Source organism: Lissotriton vulgaris, chromosome 6 (assembly GCF_964263255.1).
Source record: "Lissotriton vulgaris chromosome 6, aLisVul1.2, whole genome shotgun sequence".
NCBI lineage: Eukaryota > Metazoa > Chordata > Amphibia > Caudata > Salamandridae > Lissotriton > Lissotriton vulgaris.
In genome coordinates this window covers 1,796,953,125-1,796,970,881 of record NC_141694.1, presented here as the reverse complement: position 1 = coordinate 1,796,970,881, position 17,757 = coordinate 1,796,953,125, and the positions used below count along the sequence as shown (strand labels likewise).

Here is a 17,757-nt window from a genome sequence, read left to right as displayed (position 1 = left end):
CAAAAACACCTGGGCGCGGAACTGGAACAGGTTGGATCTCCCCTCCCTGACCTCCCTGCTTCACAATTCCATCCCCCCCCTCTCTGGCTTATCATCGGCCTCACAGGCCAAGGCCATTAACACCTGGCTGGCTGGAGCCTGTGACTCAGAGGCCCCCTTACGACGCATCTCCATCCGCCGGCTTAAGGACTCTAACCGATGGTTTAACGACCATCTAAAAGAACTTAAGCTGAGCGTTCGGAGGGCGGAGAGGCAGTGGAGGAAGAACTACTGCCCGTTATTAAAAACCCACTTTCTGACACTGTTGGCTGATTACAAATCAGCAATTCTAGCTGCTAAGACCGACTACTTCTCTACGAGAATAATGTCGGCCGCCAACAAACCCAGGGCTATTTTTGACATCGTAAACGACCTGGCGTTCTCAGATCGAGCCTCGCCCCAAATCCCTCCTTCCCAGCTTCTCTGCGACCAATTAAACAACTACTTCGTGGATAAGATCACCAATATCAAGGCCAATATCCCTCTACCCTCGCCTACCTTCGTCGATCCCTCCCCCCCCCCAGTTCAAAATCATCTCACTGTCATCCCTCCCCTCACTCAGGAATCCTTTCTGTCGATTCTTCCCAAAGTTAAATCTGGGTCACCGGCGGATGTCTGCCCTGCTCGCATCCTACAGCAAATCTATTCTAGCTGCCCTGATCCCCCGATTGCCTTCCTCAACAGCGCCTTGGCACAGGGTGTGGTGCCCCCGGTACTAAAAGCAGCCACCATAGTACCCCTGCTGAAGAAACCCGGCTCGGACCCTTCTATCTCGTCCAACTTTCGCCCCATCTCCCTGCTGCCCTTTCTGGGCAAGGTGATGGAACGCCATGTTACCGCGGCTCTGAGCACCCACATTGAGGCGAATGGGGGGCTGGCTTCTCGTCAGGCAGGATTCCGCCCCAGGCACTCAACAGAATCGGTCGTAGTCGCCGTCCTAGACAACCTCAGAAAGGGCATGGATGACAACAACCACCAGGCACTGGTCCTCCTCGATCTTTCCGCCGCCTTTGACACGGTGGACCATACCATCCTACTCACCCGTGTCAAGGCGGCTGGCATCGGGGGATCAGCCCTTGTCTGGCTCTCCTCCTTTCTGAGGGACCGCACCCAGGCGGTCCGTCTAGGCGACTTCACCTCCACTCCCCTCCCTGTCACTTGTGGTGTTCCCCAGGGTTCCTCTCTCTCCCCTCTTCTCTTCAACCTTTATATCTTTCCTCTCATCTTTGCTCTCCAGCAGTTGGAGGTCACCGTCTTTAACTACGCGGATGACCTCCAGCTCATCTTTGATCTGTCCCCCTCTTCTCTCTCGGTCTCCAATTTCCAGTCTACTATGACATTCATCAGGGACTGGATGAATCACAACCACCTTAAACTGAACCCTGATAAAACTGAGCTGGTTCTCACTGGTGGTTCGTCCAGTCCCTGGAACTCTCTTTTCTGGCCCCCCTCTCTTGGCCCTGCACCCTCCCCCTCCACCACTGTCAAAACACTGGGTGTAAAAATGAACAATCAGCTCACTCTTCACTCTCACATCAGCTCCGTGGTCTCCTCCTGTTTCCTCACTCTTCGAACTATCCGCTCTGTCTCCCGTTTCTTCACCCCTCAGGCCCTCAAGACCATCATGGCCGCCCTGGTAATCTCGCGTTTGGACTACGCCAACGCTCTTTTCCATGGCATCCCTGCCTATAGTTTGCGTAGACTCCAAGCCATCCAGAACCAGGCGGCCAGACTGATATTTGGCCTCCCACGTTATCACCACTCCACCCCCCTCCTAAAGAAACTCCACTGGCTCCCCGTGAAACAACGTTCCCTCTTCAAAATCGGGTGCATGGTTTTCCAGGCCCGTCAGGGCACTGCCCCTGCTTTCATCACTTCACTTATCAAACCCTACGTCCCCGCAAGAAATCTCCGGTCCTCCTCCAAGTCCCTTCTCCTGATCCCCCGTTTCTCGCGCAAAAAATGGGGTGGATCCAATTTCTCTACTCTGGCCCCTTCCTTTTGGAACTCTCTCCCTGATAACCTCCGCTCCGCAACTCAGTACCTTTCTTTCCGTGGAGACTTGAAAACTTTCCTATTTAGCCAGGCTTTCCCCGCCTAAATTTTCTCCCCGGTCTTCCTTCCCCTCAGCCACTGAACCTTCAGCGCCAAGAAACCGCAAGGTGTATGCTGCGCTTTACAAGCATTTTAAATTAGAAATTAGAAATTAAAATTCAGTAATGCGATGTAGCAAAATTCGGTAATACGATCCGCTTATTACCACTGACCCAGAGCAGGTGGTAATCAGGTGCAGTGCATAAAAACAGCCCCAAAATGCAACAGTGTGAACACAATGGCGGCCCTCTACGTCATAGCAAGGCGGCTACATGTGCGAGCAGCAGGACTGAGGGTTTGGAGACGGGAAGAGCGTGTGCACAGACTGCGTGTCACACTGTTCCAAATGACTGAGCCAGAAATCCAGGACAGGTGCACGCTACACCCACACACCATCCTTGACCTGATACGGGACCTGCAACCATACCAGGAGCATCAGACACCAAGGGAGCGCGCAATACCCACCCATGTACAGGTACTCTGTTGCCTGCACCTCCGGGCATCAGGAAGTTACCAGAGTGTGAAAGCCGCAGCAGGTGGTGTGTCACAGAGCTGCATGTCCCGTTTCTTCAACTCCTTTCTGGACGCCATGATGCAGAGAGTGCATCACTACATACGTTTCCCCAGCACACAGGCGGAGCTGCAGCAGACCAAGCTGGATTTCTACCAAAAGGCACACTTCCCACATGTAATAGGCTGCATTGATGGGACTCACGTACCAATCTGCCCACCTGCAGCTACAGAATACATATACCGCAACCGCAAATCCACTCACTCCATCAACGTGCAGGTGATATGTGATGCAAACTTCATCATTACTGACATTGTGGCCAAATTCCCAGGGAGTACCCACGACTCCTACATATTCAGGAACAGTGGGATCTATACACGTCTGGCTGCTGGTGAATTCGGAGAAGCATACCTACTAGGTAAATCAATGTGACACACCCTGATGTATACCTTGGATTAATGTATCGGTGACCCAAATTAATGGCACTTTCTTTCCCATTTAGGTGACAGCGCATATGACCTCCGGTCATTCATACTAACTCCATACCTCAACCCATCCTCCCCAAGGGAGAGGAGATACAATGTGGCACATAAAAGCACGTGCAACGTTGTGGAGTGCACCTTTGGACTGCTAAAAAGCAGGTTCCGTCGCCTCCACAAAAGTGGAGGGGCAAGTCATCTGCTGCAAAATAATAGCAACGTGTGCAATGCTGTATAACCTTGCCACAAAGAAACGAACAGCAGTGGAACTAACTGACTCTGAGGACGTGGATGGGAACAATCCACTGCCAGATCCCTGCGCAGCTGGTGTGCCAGCAGCACCGGATGGGAGACACAGACTGGCTGAGATAACACGCAACTATTTCTGAGTCAGTAATGAGCCATAGCCAATTACTGTATTTGAATGATGGTGTTTAATGACCAGTGCACACCACCAAGATATGAAACAGTCTCCATACACCCATGGGTTACATCACCCATAAATGTACAACCATGGCTGGCTCTATTTTTTGCGCCCACGTGCTGCACTGCCACGTTCCTTGACCCCACTGTCTGCACTGCCAGTATGTTCCTGGGCAGCGCTGTGGCGTTCGCTGCACCTCCTGGTCTCGGTGGAAGAGGGAGTAATGCTACTACGGCTAGTAGCCTCCTCACTGACACCACCCCTCCTCTGCTGTAGTGGCCACCTTCTCAGTTTTCAGCAGTTCAAGTGCTGAGGGCATTGTGACCATCCCCATAGCCACATCGCGACTACAGTGTGCCATCTCATCCTGCATGGCAATAGAGCGTCTGCACATGAGGGAGGTAGCAGTGGATAGGCGGTTCACCGCGTTGGTGTTTGCATCCAGTCTCTGCCTCTCCATGCGCCTAGACAGGCGGTCCTCCTCAAACTTGCTGCAGAGCTGCCTCACAGCCGACGCCACATCACTCATGCCCTCAGACATGGTGTTGTTAATTGCACTGATGCCTTTTTCGATGCGATGCATGTGCGCATTTATGTGTGACATCTCCCGCTGCACTGACCGCAATGCTCTCCATTGCAGGCGCTGGACCTTCAGCATGTTGCCTTCCAGCCCAGCAAACACACTGTCACCTTGGCCCGGGATTTGAGGACTGGCTGCCCTTGCCCTGCGGCGCCTGGAGGATGTGTGGGCGCGCTCTGATGGGGACTCTGATCTTTCCCTGTTGCCGTCCTCCGCCACTGTTGACTGTTGGCCCCCTGTGCTCTCCTCCGACGACACCTCCATTTGCTGGAGAGTGGCCAAATATGCCTCCTGCCTGACTGTGGTGGTGGTGTTGATTGTGGCAGTGGTGATGGTGTTGGTGATGGCAGCGTTGTCTGGAGCTATGGTGATGGGGGGGATGGAGACGTTGCTAGTGGAGGTGGTGGGGTTGTGTGCCCTGCAGGCGACTGCTCCTCCTCCTGTTGTCTCCCCTCTGGCCTGGGTGCCTTCCCTCTGCTCCCCTCTGCTGCACTGCGAGATACCTCGCCTGTAAAGACAGAATGTAGATAGACTCACTTATCTGGCAGCATTTGCATTGCATTAAACATTATGCCTGCCAGTCACACTGACTGTCCTCTGCCTGCTAATTGCTGTCACATGACTTTGGGTTTGCTAGACTGACTGTTCTTAACATGTGTTACTTATGACTACATCTCCCATAATGCATTGCAGGTTATGAGTGAAACATGGACTGGAGTGGGAGTCCCTATGCCTCTCTGGGGATTGGGGTTGGAGAGTAGGGTGCACAGCATGCTGTGCATGAAGCTTACCTTGTTTGCTGGCAGCTCTGGCAGAGCTGTCTGCATCACCGATCCCACTCACACTCTCCGGCTGGAGGGTGGACTCAACCATGAGCTCCAGGGCTGTTGGTGCAGGTGCTCTGCTCCTCCCTCCACCAGTTTTGCTAGCCTGCCTCTGCCTCTTCGCTATCCTCGCCTTCGCAGTCTTCCTCAGTTCATACCACCTTTTCTTTATGTCCTCAATGGAGCGCTGGGTGACCCCAATGACATTAATCTTGCTCTGAATCACAAGCCAGATCTGTCTCTTCTGCCATTCTGGGACATGGAGGGACTGCTTCCCAAATAGCTTCTCATGGTCCTTGGTGACTTCTTCAATGAGGACCTCCAGCTCCTTTTGAATAAACTATTGTTTTTGTTTTTTTTCACCTCCATCCTTCTGTGTTGCTCCTGGCTCCTCTGCTCAGTTACCTGCCTCACAGTCAGCTCCAGGTTCAGTGCAGGTGCCTGGGTATGGCCACTTCCTGTTTGGGAGATAATTGGGATGCACAGGATTGGCTGATTCAACAAATTCCGAATTTTTAAATTACCGAATTGGTATTTACCGATTCGGTATTGGATTCAGTATTTACGAATCGGTATTGGGGTTTCGGTATTTTTTTTATACCGAAACCTTCCGAATCGCTATTTTTTACCGAATTATACCGATTCAGGATTTTTAATGAATCTTTACGTACATCGGAGATACCGATTCCTTAATACTGAATCGGTAAAATTCGGTATTAAGGAATCAGTATTTCACGTTTACCTACATCTAGCTCTGACGCTGCTAAGAATTATTCCAAAGTCGGATCACACCACCCTTCCATAGTTCTTCCTCTAGAAGCTCTTACTGATTTCAAGTGAACCGCCTGTCCACTGCTACCTCCCTCATGTGCAGACGCTCTATTGCCATGCAGGAGGAGATGACACACTGTAGTCGGGATGTGGCTAGGGGGATGGTCACAATGACCTCAGCACTTGAACTGCTGCAAACCCAGAAGGTGGCCACTACAGGAAAGGGGGGGGGGAGTGAGGAGCCGTAGTAGCATTATGCCCTCTCCCACTGAGACCAGAGGCGCAGCGAACGCCACAGTGCTGCCCGGGAACATAATGGCAGTGCAGAAAGTGGGGCCAAGGTACGTGGCAGTGCAGCCTGTTGGCGCAAAAAATAGAGTCAGCCATGGTTGTACATTTATGGGTGATGTAACCCATGGGTGCATGGAGACTGTTTCATATCTTGGTGGTGTGCACTGGTCATTAAACACCATCATTCAAATACAGTAACTGACTATGTCTCCTTACTCACTCAGAATTAGTTACGTGTTATCTCAGCCCGTCTGTGTCTCCCATCCGGTGCTGCTGCCACACCGGCTGCGCAGGGCTCTGGCAGTGGATTGTCCTCACCCTCGTCCTCAGAGTCAGTTAGTTCCACTGCTGTTCCTTTCTTTGTGGCAAGGTTATGCAGCATTGCACATGTTGCTATTATTTTGCAGCAGATGATGGGGCGGTACTGACGTGCAAATCCACTTTTGTGGAGGCAACAGAACCTGATTTTTAGCAGTCCAAAGGCACGCTCCACAACGTTGCACCTGCTTTTATGTGCCACATTGTATCTCCTCTCCCTTGGGGTGGATGGGATGAGGTATGGAGTTAGTATGAATGACCAGAGGGCATTTGCGCTGTCACCTAAATGGGAAAGAAAGTGCCATTAATTTGGGTCACCAATACGTTAATCCAGGGTGTGTCACATTGATTTACCTAGTAGGTATCCTTCTCCGAATTCACCAGCAGCCAGACGTGTATAGATCCCACTGTCCTGAATATGTAGGCATTGTGGGTACTCCCTGGGAATTTGGCTACAATGTCAGTAATGATGAAGTTTGCACCACATATCACCTGCACGTTGATGGAGTGAGTGGATTTGCGGTTGCAGTATATGTATTCTGTAGCTGCAGGTGGGCAGATTGGTATGTGAGTCCCATCAATGCAGCCTATTACATGTGGAAAGGTTGCCTTTTGGTAGAAATCCAGCTTGGTCTGCGGCAGCTCTGCCTGTGTGCTGGGGAAGCGTATGTAGTGATGCATTCTCTGCATCATGGCGTCCAGAAAGGAGTTAAAGAAACGGGTCAGGCAGCTCTCTGACACACCACCTGCTGCGTCTATCCCACTCTGGTAACTTCCTGATGCCCGGAGGTGCAGGCAACAGAGTACCTGCACATGGGTGGGTATAGCGAGCGCCCTTGGTGTCTGATGCTCCAGTCATGGTTTCAGGTCCCGCATCAGGTCAAGGATGGTGTGTGGGTGTAGCCTGTACCTGTCATGGATTTCTGGCACAGTCATTTGGAACAGTGTGACACGCAGTCTGTACACACGCTCTTCCCGTCTCCAAACCCTCAGTCCTGCTGCTCGCAAACGTAGCCGCCTTGCTGTGACGTAGAGGGCCGCCATTGTGTTCACACTGTTGCATTTTGGGGCTGTTTTTATGCACTGCACCTGATTACCACCTGCTCTGGGTCAGTGGTAATTACCGATTCTTTAATACCGAATTTGTACAAATTCGGTATTACCAAATTTTGCTACATCGCATTACCTACTTTTTACCGATTCAGTATTTTGAGGTTTCGGTGTTGCCCGATCGGTAAATAAGGAATCGGTAACTGTTTCCCTTTAATTTACCGATTCGTTATTACCGATGGCATTCGGTAATAGCTACATCGCACAGGGCGAAATACTGATCGGTAACGCTGAAATTTACTGAATTTCGGCTTTACCGACTGGTATTTAGCCACCTACATCTAGCCCTAAATGCTTTAAGTGGCAAGCAGTTTGGCATCTAAACACAACCAAGACAAACATCACACAGAGTCTAATTTAAATGAGTGTGGTGAAGGTACGCATCTCCGTCTCATGGCGTTAGCCCTACTTTCTGGAATACGCTGAAAAATCTCAATGGCTGGAACAGCCAGAGCGAAACATGCGTCAGCAGACTAGTCATGCACCTTTTAGTTTTGAGTCAGGGTATTGACCTATTTGGATCTCAGAAATAAGTTTGAATGAAAAAGTGGTATGGATCCCACAAACAATCCATAAAAAATAGGCTAAAATCACCACTTGTCCGAAGTTTAAATCAATCTAATCCCACGGAGTATGAAGGTCACTCCCAGGGAGGTGTAAGCACCCCCCTGCAGCTTTGCAATACCATTACCCATTAGTGGTTGTGCTGCCCTGATTGCCAGCTAAAGACCCTTTACACTGCTCAAGACAGAGACCCTCTTCAAACTGCGAAAAGCTCAAATGCCATAATCACACCTATGAGAAACTCCACTTAATTTATAGACTTCCAGAATCTGTGATCCAACACCCCCCCCCCCACACAAAAAAAAAAACTGGAAGAGCACGACTGGCACAAGATTAAACGGAGAGTCAGCGAACGCTGAGCTTCACTAGAAATTCCTTTGAAGGCTCACGACTCAAGATCAATTCCCATCAAAAGCAGATGAAGGCGCCTGCAGCCTTTGTCTCAAAAAGAGATACCAACTGCTGCCCCAGATGCACTGCTGAGAACAAGTCCGAGTTACTGTGGCGATTACAGGAGGGCAAGAACGAATTTCCAAACGTGTACGGTGCTAAGAGCTATGAAAATATCCCCTAATTGTTCCAATTGTAAAGTTGAGGCGTAGTAAACCACAAAGAAGCGCCAGCCATTCCCAATGGGGTCGCAAATTAAAAGTGCCTCATGAATATTGATGAGGCATGCAATTTGCGACCCCATTGGCAATCGCAAATAGGGTCTCAGACACTGTTGTACATGGCATTTTGCGACTCGCAAATTATGACTCGCAATTGAGTGCAATTTGTGAGTTGCTAAATGTCATGGTCGTACAATTGGCCCAAAGTCTACAATACAATGGAGGAGGACTACTCTGCCTCCAGATAACCAGGTGGGGAGACTAGTTCAGGGTCACCTAATCTTATGAATCCATAATGATGTCTCTAAGGAGCTCTCAGTTGGCAATTTAGGTGATCCTTTGGGATTAGGGCGTACCACAAAATGTGCCAAAAATAGAAAAAAACAGGGAAACTTCCATAATAACAGAAGAAGGAATGATGGTGATGGAGCAGCTGCGTAGGTGGGCGTGGATGTTTATTTTTGCAATCATTCTGTCAGTGTGAGGAAAGGAGAACAAAACAGAGGGGAAGAGGCTCCCTCAGAGGAAGACACTACAAACTCATTCATGCACTCATTCAGCCAATCACACGTCAACAACACCCATCTATAATCCATTCATCCACCTACACTCATGCAGTTATATATTTACCTAACCACATCCATACGTTTACATATCCATGTGTAAACATTTATGTATTTATCCAAGAATCCACCAACACCCATGCATTCATCCTTACACAACCACTCATCTGATGCTTTCACTGATGCCATATTCTAGTATTCTCTCTTTGATTCAGATAGCACGTTTCTTTATTATATGGTACAGAGCGAGCTGTTAGATTAATAGAATTTGTGTTTTCTAGATACAAATCAATCATTGATTTTCTCATTCGCCAGCACCATGGGGCCTTCAGAGTAAATTGTTCCTGACAGTAACAGTAAATACTCATCATTCAACTCAGCTTTAAAATAGGATTGCCTATGGTCCCATCCTAAGCACAGGTCTAATGGTCCATCAGGCTTATCAATAAAAGAATTACTCACTGACAGATATCCTTCTTGTTCAGAAACGTCAGCTCCTACAATAAAATAAAGTATAAATGCGTTATGATATACATAGATCTCTCTTTGACAACATTCACCTCACCATAGGCCGAACATTGACCATTTGACAGCTGTATTATTCTACATACATTATTTATTTTAAGGCCTGTTTGTTTGACAGAGTGTAGTGATGACCGTTTTTGGTGTTAAAGGCCTGCACCTCAAACCAAGGTTAGACACATCTCCCCTACTGCTGGCCAATGGCTAGCTAAGTTTCAAATGCAACTGACGAATGCCTCGCTTTTAGCACCTTCAGCGCGGCGCGAATTTTCGCTCTGTGCTGAAGGTTCTATGAAACGGGCATGGCCGTGACGGAACGGTTCCGTCATAAGCACAGCCCAACCGGTGCTCGTGATGGAACCGTTCCGTCACAAGCATCCAAGGGGTTAAAAGTAGATCACCCTTGTATCAAGGTGCGTGGCAGGGCTTCCAGTGCTGCCTCTCGCACTTACTCCACATCTCTGTTTGACCAACTTCTGCAGTAGTGTCTTGTTACTTACCAGTAAACTTCATTACCCCGATTAGCATCCTCCTCGTCTCAGTCTTTAAAAAGTGAGGCAGTCCTGCCTCCAACCAGCCAATCAAAACGCCAGAAACACAATGCCAAAGGTCACATAGACCCCTCCCTCCCACCCACCGTCATCAACAAGTCCCAGACACAAACACAGTAGGAGGGAAGGAGGGAAAAGGACTGGGACAAGGAGGACCCTAATCGGGATAATGAAGATTACCCCCTCATGGGTCCTCCTCGTCATAGTCCTTACAAAGTGAGGAACTCACAAGCAGAGAACCAGGAAGAAAAACACAGGACACCAGGGATCCATGCCAAAAGTACAAAACTTTAATCAAACAAATCATCAATGAACAGCAGCGTTCAGAACGCCAACAGCATAACATTCAACAGACACATGCAAAACATCAAGTTGATAATGCCGAACAAAAGTGCGATGGGACTGCCAAGTGGCCCCTCTATAAATATCCTGGATAGAGACCCCCGCCACCTCAGCCCAGGAAGCGGACACAGAACGTGTCGAACAACCCTGAGACGGAGAAGGCAAACCCACAGACTTATAGGATTGGCAGACCGCCAATCGCACCCATCGACTGAACGTAGAAGTGGAAACCTTCATCCCCTTAGCCACACCCCCACAGGAGACAAAATGGGCAGGAGAAAGCCGAAACCCCAGCGAACGTTGAAGTAAACCTGAAGAGCCCTTTGAACACCCAAAGAAGAAGGAACAAGGGAACCCCCTTCCTGTATGCAAATCAGGAAGTATCACCTCCTGCTGCAAATGGAACTTGTAAGAAACCTTAGGCAGAAAAGCTGGATCAAGCAGCAAAACAACCTGGATGTATGACGTTACAATGCATACTATTACAATGCATGGCTTTACAACGCATTTTTTACAACGCAAATACTTTTACAACGCATGTTTTTACAACGAATACTATTACAACGCGAGATAGTGTTAATAATAGTAAAGTGCTATTACAACGAAATCATTTACAACGCATGCCTTTACAATGCAAAAATAACGGTATTTTTTTTTTTTTTTTTTAAATAAAACCTGGCACGAGATACAGGGAAACTAGGGGTTTTGGGTGGGGAAGTGTCTTAAAATGTTGAGAAAAACTGAACGTTAATTTAAAGAAATGCAAGGATTTTATTAAATTAATACTCGGGTATTTAAATTAATACCCGAGTATTAAAAATTCATACTCATGTAATCGTAACTGATGAAAATTTTACACAGGCAACGAAATTACAAATATAATAAACTTAAAATATATTACTATGAAAGAAAATAATTATTCGTAAACACAAACATTATACATACACATAGTGGCCATTTTAAACTGTGTAGTTCCTAAATGGATTGGTGTCAGTACAACGCGGATTTTTACATCGCATTCCGTTACAACGTACCCCAAAACCCAAACCCTGCCCTAAAACCTAAAAACACCCCTGTACCCCAAAACCCAAACCCTGCCCTAAAACCTAAAAAACACCCCTGTACCCCAAAACCCAAACCCTGCCCTAAAACCTAAAAACACCCCTGTACCCCAAAACCCAAACCCTGCCCTAAAACCTAAATACACCCCTATACCCCAAAACCCAAACCCTGCCCTAAAACCTAAAAATACCCAAACACCCCAAAACATATACCTCAGTACCCCAAAACATATACTCCTATACTCATACTTATTTAAAAAATTACTTACATTAATAAATTTAATTTATGATATTTAAAAACATAAATATATATTTTTATTTATTTTTATTTATAATTAATAATAATTAAATCAATTATATAATATTAAATAAAATAAAAAAAATTATATACTTACCAATACTTACGATGTAATGGTATGCGTTGTAATACCATCTGCTATGTAATGCCATGCGTTGTAATGGCATCCGATGTAATGGATCCTGCGTTGTAATAGCTGCGTTGTAACAGCATTACGACGTAAAAGTTGCGTTGTAAGAGATACACACCTTCCTAAATATGTCCTACAACTCTTTCCATGAAAATAATAACACAAGACTACTTTCAAAATGGATGCCAAAACGGAACTAAAAAGTGAAAACAACATCTCTTTAAACGAAGTTTTAAATTATAACTTTCCACAGTAATAATTTGTATTACAAAAAATAATACCAACGCTGTGTTTCTAAAAAATAACAATGACAGTGACTAAAACTTATAAATACGAGCCAGACACCATTTTTAAATCAGTTGATTCTCAACTCCCAGAGTGACCAGACGCAAAAAGCTGACCCTCTGACCTCTTCATCAAGATAAGACCCGAATCGATTTCAGGAGCATTATTTTTTGTAATACAAGTGAGTTAGTAAAACTAATGTTAGAAATGTTTTCTAGAAACATTTAAAACGCTGCCCCTAATAAGTTTGTTTTTCCAATTTAAAGCAAATAATATAGCACCAAGATATTACTATAATTATGGATACATATATCCATAAATAAAAAGCCCTACATATTTAAAGCAGACTAACATCTAAATAAAATTGTTTATTAATTAACATTATTTTCAATGAAATAAACATATATTATTTTTCACACATCACAAAATGTTACATTTTTTTCTATACTCGAACTACTATAAAGTGTGAAGAATAAGCCAAGTAAAAATAAATTGGATTTTACTACAGAAGCCACACTCCTCTTCAAGAATAATTTGAAGGTACTTTTCTAATTTTTTAAAATGACAATTCTAAATAAATGAAACGAAAATACATTTTCTAATCCACATATATTTAATCTGATTTTCACAGAGAAATTCTATTTCGATAAAATAAAAAAATACTTTCTTCTTTGAAAATTGAAACGTCGACTTTTAAAGAAGGTAAATATTTTATTATTACCATAACTGCATTTTTAAAATGCAGTCATTAATGAATAAAAGATTCAGAACAAAGAACTCCATGAAGGTGCAGCAGTAAGGAAAGTGTGAGATGGTGTAGGGGTAAGAATAACTATTCTAACTCCAGGAATGTGCAACAGTAGGAAAAGTGTTGGATAGTGTTGTGGTAACAAATACTATTCTTACTCCATGAAGGTGCAGTAGTAGAGAAAGTGTGGGATGGTGTAGAGGTAAGCATTACCATTCTAACTCCAGGAAGGTGCAGCAGTAGGGAAAGTGTGGGATGGGGTAGAGATAAGCATTACTATTCTAACTCCAGGAAGGTGCAGCAGTAGGGAAACTGTGGGATGGTGTAGTGGTAAGAATTACTATTCTAACTCCAGGAAGGTGCAGCAGTAGGGAAAGTGTGGGATGGTATAGGGGTAAGAATTACTATTCGAACTCCAGGAAGCTGCAGCAGTAGGGAAAGTGTGGGGTAGTGTAGGGGTAAGAATTGCTATTCTAACTCCAGGAAGGTGCAGCAGTAGGGAAAGTGTGGTATGGTATAGGGGTAAGAATTACTATTCTAAGTCAAATAACATGTAGCAGTAGGGAAACTGCGGGATAGTGTACGGTAATAATTACTTTTCAAACTCCAGGAAAGTGCAGCTGCAATGAAATTGTAGAATGGTGTAGGGGTAACAATTTCTATTATAACTCCAGAAAGGTGAAGTAGTAGAGAAAGTGTGGGATGGTGTTGGGGTAACAATTACTATTCTAACTCTATGGAGCTGCAGTGCCAGGGAAAATGTAGTATAGTATATAGGTACCGAGAAGTAAAATGTAACTTATTCACAAAAATGTTGATATTTTTTACTGTATCACAAACAATGAAATAAAAAATTTCATTTCAATTTCTTTGTCATTTTTTCAGAAACTCCCATAAATATTCTCAACATCTAATCAAAAGAGAAATCCCAGAAGACCAAACAACAAAAAAGACCAGCAAAAAACGAGAAACTAGACCAGAAATCAGAGCCCAAAAATAACATCTTAATCAAAAGGTATTGTAAAAGAAAACTCACAAATTGGAAAAAAATTCTATAAGCAAAACTTCCAAAAACATAATCAAGAAAGCAACATCAGTACATAAAGTGTGGGATACTGTAGGGGTAACAATTAATAATCTATCTTCAGGTTAGTGCAACAATAGAAAAAGTGTAGAATGGTACAGAGGTATCAATTACTATTCTAACTCCAGAAAAGTGCAACAGTAGGAAAAGTGTGGGATAGTATAGGTGTAAAAATTACTTTTCTCACTTCTGAAAGGTGCAACAGTATAAAAAGTGTGGGATGGTATAGCAGTAAGAATTACTAATCTAACTCCAGAAAAGTGCAGCAGTAGAAAAGTGTGGGATAGTATAAGGGTAAAAATGTATTTTCTAACTTCTGAAAGGTGCAACAGTAGAGAAAATGTGGGATGGTATAGGGGTAATAATTACTATTCCAACTCAAGGAAGGTACAGCAGTAGGAAAAGTGTGAGAAAGTGTAGGGGTAACAAATACTACTCTTACTCCATGAAGGTGCAGCATTAAGGAAAGTGTGGGATGGTGTAGGAGTAAAAATAAATATTCTAACTCCATGAAGGTGCAGCAGTAGGGAAAGTGTGAGATAGTGTAGGGGTAACAATTACTATTCTTACTCCATAAAGTTACATTAGTAGGGAAAGTGTAGGATGGTGTAGGGGTAAGAATTACTATTCCAACTCGAGGAAGGTGCAGCAGTAGGGAAAGTGTGGGATAGTGTAGTGGTAAGAATTACTATTCTAACTCCAGGAAGATGCAGCAGTACGGAAAGTGTTGGATGGTGTAGGGGTAAGAATTACTATTCTAACTCCAGAAAGGTGCAGCATTAGGGAAAGTGTGGGATACTATAGGGGTAACATTAACTAATCTATGTTGAAGAAGGTGCAGCAGTCTAGTCAAGTTGGTAGGTACTGAAAATTAAAATGTTAGTTATGCACAGAAATGTAGACATTTTTCACTGTAGCACAATCATTGAAATACAAAATTACATTTCCTTTTCTTTTTCAATTTTTCAGATACTCACATAAATCATCCCAACCCCAAATCAAAAGACGAATCCCAGAAGACCAGACAACAAAAAAGACCAGCCAAAAACCAGAAATAAGACAAGAAACCAGACCAAGAAAATAGCACAGAAATAAAAAGGTAAATAAAATGAAAACTCAAAAGTAGAAAAAATAACATTAGTCAAATCTTAAATACCATATTCCAGAAAGCTGCAACAGAACAGAAAATGTGGGATAGAGTAGGGGTAACAATTAGTAATCTATCTCCAGGTTGGTGCAATTAGAGTGAAACTATCGTATGGTATCTAGGTATCAATTACTATTCTAATTTCAGGAAATAGCAGCAACAGGAAAAGTGTGAAATGATGTAGAGTGAACAAGTTACTATTCTAACTCCATGAAGGTGCAGCAGTAGACAAAGTGTAGGATGCTGTTAGGGTAATAATTACTATTCTAACTCCAGGAAGGTACAGCAGTAGGGAAAGTGTGGGATAGTGTAGGGGTAAGAATTACTATTCTAAATCCAGGAAGGTGCAGCAGTAGGGAAAGTGTGGGATGGTGTAGAGGTAAGAATTACTAATCTAACTCCAGTAAAGTGCAGCAGTAGGGAAAGTGTGGGATGGTGTAGGGGGAACATTAACTAATCTAAGTTGAAGAAGGTGCAGCAGTAGGGAAAGTCTAGTCAAGTTGGTAGGTACCGTAAATTAAAATGTTAGTTATGCACAGAAATGTAGACATTTTTTCACTGTATAACAATCATTGAAATACAAAATTACATTTCCTTTTCTTTTTCATTTTTTAGATACTCACATAAATCTTCACTACACCAAATCAAAAGGGAAAACCAAGAAGAACAAACTACAAAAAAGAACTGCAAATAACAAGAAACTCAACCAGAAACCACACCAAGAAGCAAGCACCTAAATCAAAAGGTATATACATTTTACACTCCAAATTAGAAAAATAAACAAAAGGCAAAACTTCTAAAAACATTTTTTAGAAAACTGCAACTTTACAGAAAGTAAGGGCTAGTGTATGGATAAAAGTTACTAATCTATCACTAGGTTGGTACAACAATAGAGAAAGTGTCGGATTGAAGTGAGGAATCAAATTCTATTGTAACTCCAAGAAAGAACAGCATCAGAAAAAGAGTGATATGATGTAAATTGAACCAATTACTATTCAAAGTCCAAGAAGGTACAGAAGTAGGGAAAGTGAGGGATAGCATAGGTGAAACAATTACTAATCAAACTTCAGGAAAGTGCAGCAGTATTGAAACAGTTGGATAGTGTAGTGTATCAATTACTACTTTTACTACAGGAATTTACAACAGTTGTCAAAGTGTGGAATACTGTAAGAGTAAAAAGTACTATTCTAACTCCTGGAAGGTAAAGCAAAAGGGAAAGTGTGTGATAGTGTAGGGGCAGAATTTACTATTCTAACTCATTAGAGGTGAAAAGTGAAATTGGAGGATAGTATAAGCCCTGCATTTACTATTCTAAAACCAAGAAAGTGCAGCACTTAGGAAAACGTACATTATTGTTCTCTCTTATTTCTCATTTTAATCTAGATATTAAAGTGAAACATTTTTTCTTCACAGATAATGTGTGCTCAGGAAACAGCTTCCTACATAAAATCCAGAAAAGCAAACTACTTAAACATGCAGGATACATATATTGTAAAGAAAGGATAAGTTTTCCAAGAAATCATTGGAGGTGTGTGCAATACTACTCATCCCATTGCAGCAGCAGAGCGGTTACCCTTGAAGATATCATTATTAAAACAACTGATCATAACCACTTTGCCTCTGCAATGGAGATGGATGTATGAGATTAAAGAACTTGCAAGCACCTCCAATGATTCTACAGGATCCATTTTAAGAGAGGTTGCACAGCATGTCCCCAATCATGTTGCTAGTAATATGCCTATAATTCCTAATCTGAGGCGAATTATACAAAGACAAAAGCAGGCAAGTAACACACAAACCACAACACCTCATACCTTTTCTGACATTGTTATTCCACATGAACTCACTATTTCTTTTGCTGATGAACCCTTCCTTCTCCATGACAACGAAAACCCTCAAAAACGTATTCTAATTTTTAGTACACCCCGCAACCTTGTTAAGTTAGAAAATAGTGAAATTTGGATGATGAATGGGACGTTTAAAAGTACACCCCATCCTTTCACCCAAATTTACACTATACACGCTAAAATTAACCATAATGTGATCCCCTTAGTATATAGTTTCTGCAACCTACACTGAACTTTTATCAGTTAATAAAAATACAACAACCAAAGTCCTAGGAAAATAATTGTTGATTTTGAATTGAGCATGATCAATGTGATCAGTAAAACGTACACGGATACCAAATTCAGGGGTGTTTTTTCCATATTTCCCAGGCATTCTGGCGTAAGTTACAGAAAACATCCCTGGTTGCAGAATACTCAACAGATAGCAAACTACAAGTTGAATTAAAAAAATTAACAGCACTTTGTTTTGTTTCTCCCGAAAGTGTAGATGAGTACTACACTGTCATTACAGAATCAAATTATTACAATGTAAATGAAGGCAAATTAGCACCCATTCTAAATTA

General features: G+C 43.7%; 1 protein-coding gene across 1 annotated transcript in view; it reads right to left on the bottom strand.

The window, feature by feature from the left end:
• The window catches only part of LOC147709511 (calcium and integrin-binding family member 2-like), a 91,584-nt gene that overhangs the window by 37,568 nt on the left and 36,259 nt on the right, over nt 1-17,757 (bottom strand). Inside the window, exon 2 of the mRNA XM_086926015.1 lies at nt 9,642-9,676. Coding sequence (XP_086782141.1) covers nt 9,642-9,676 — 35 coding nt within the window. The remainder of the gene's footprint in view (nt 1-9,641; nt 9,677-17,757) is intronic.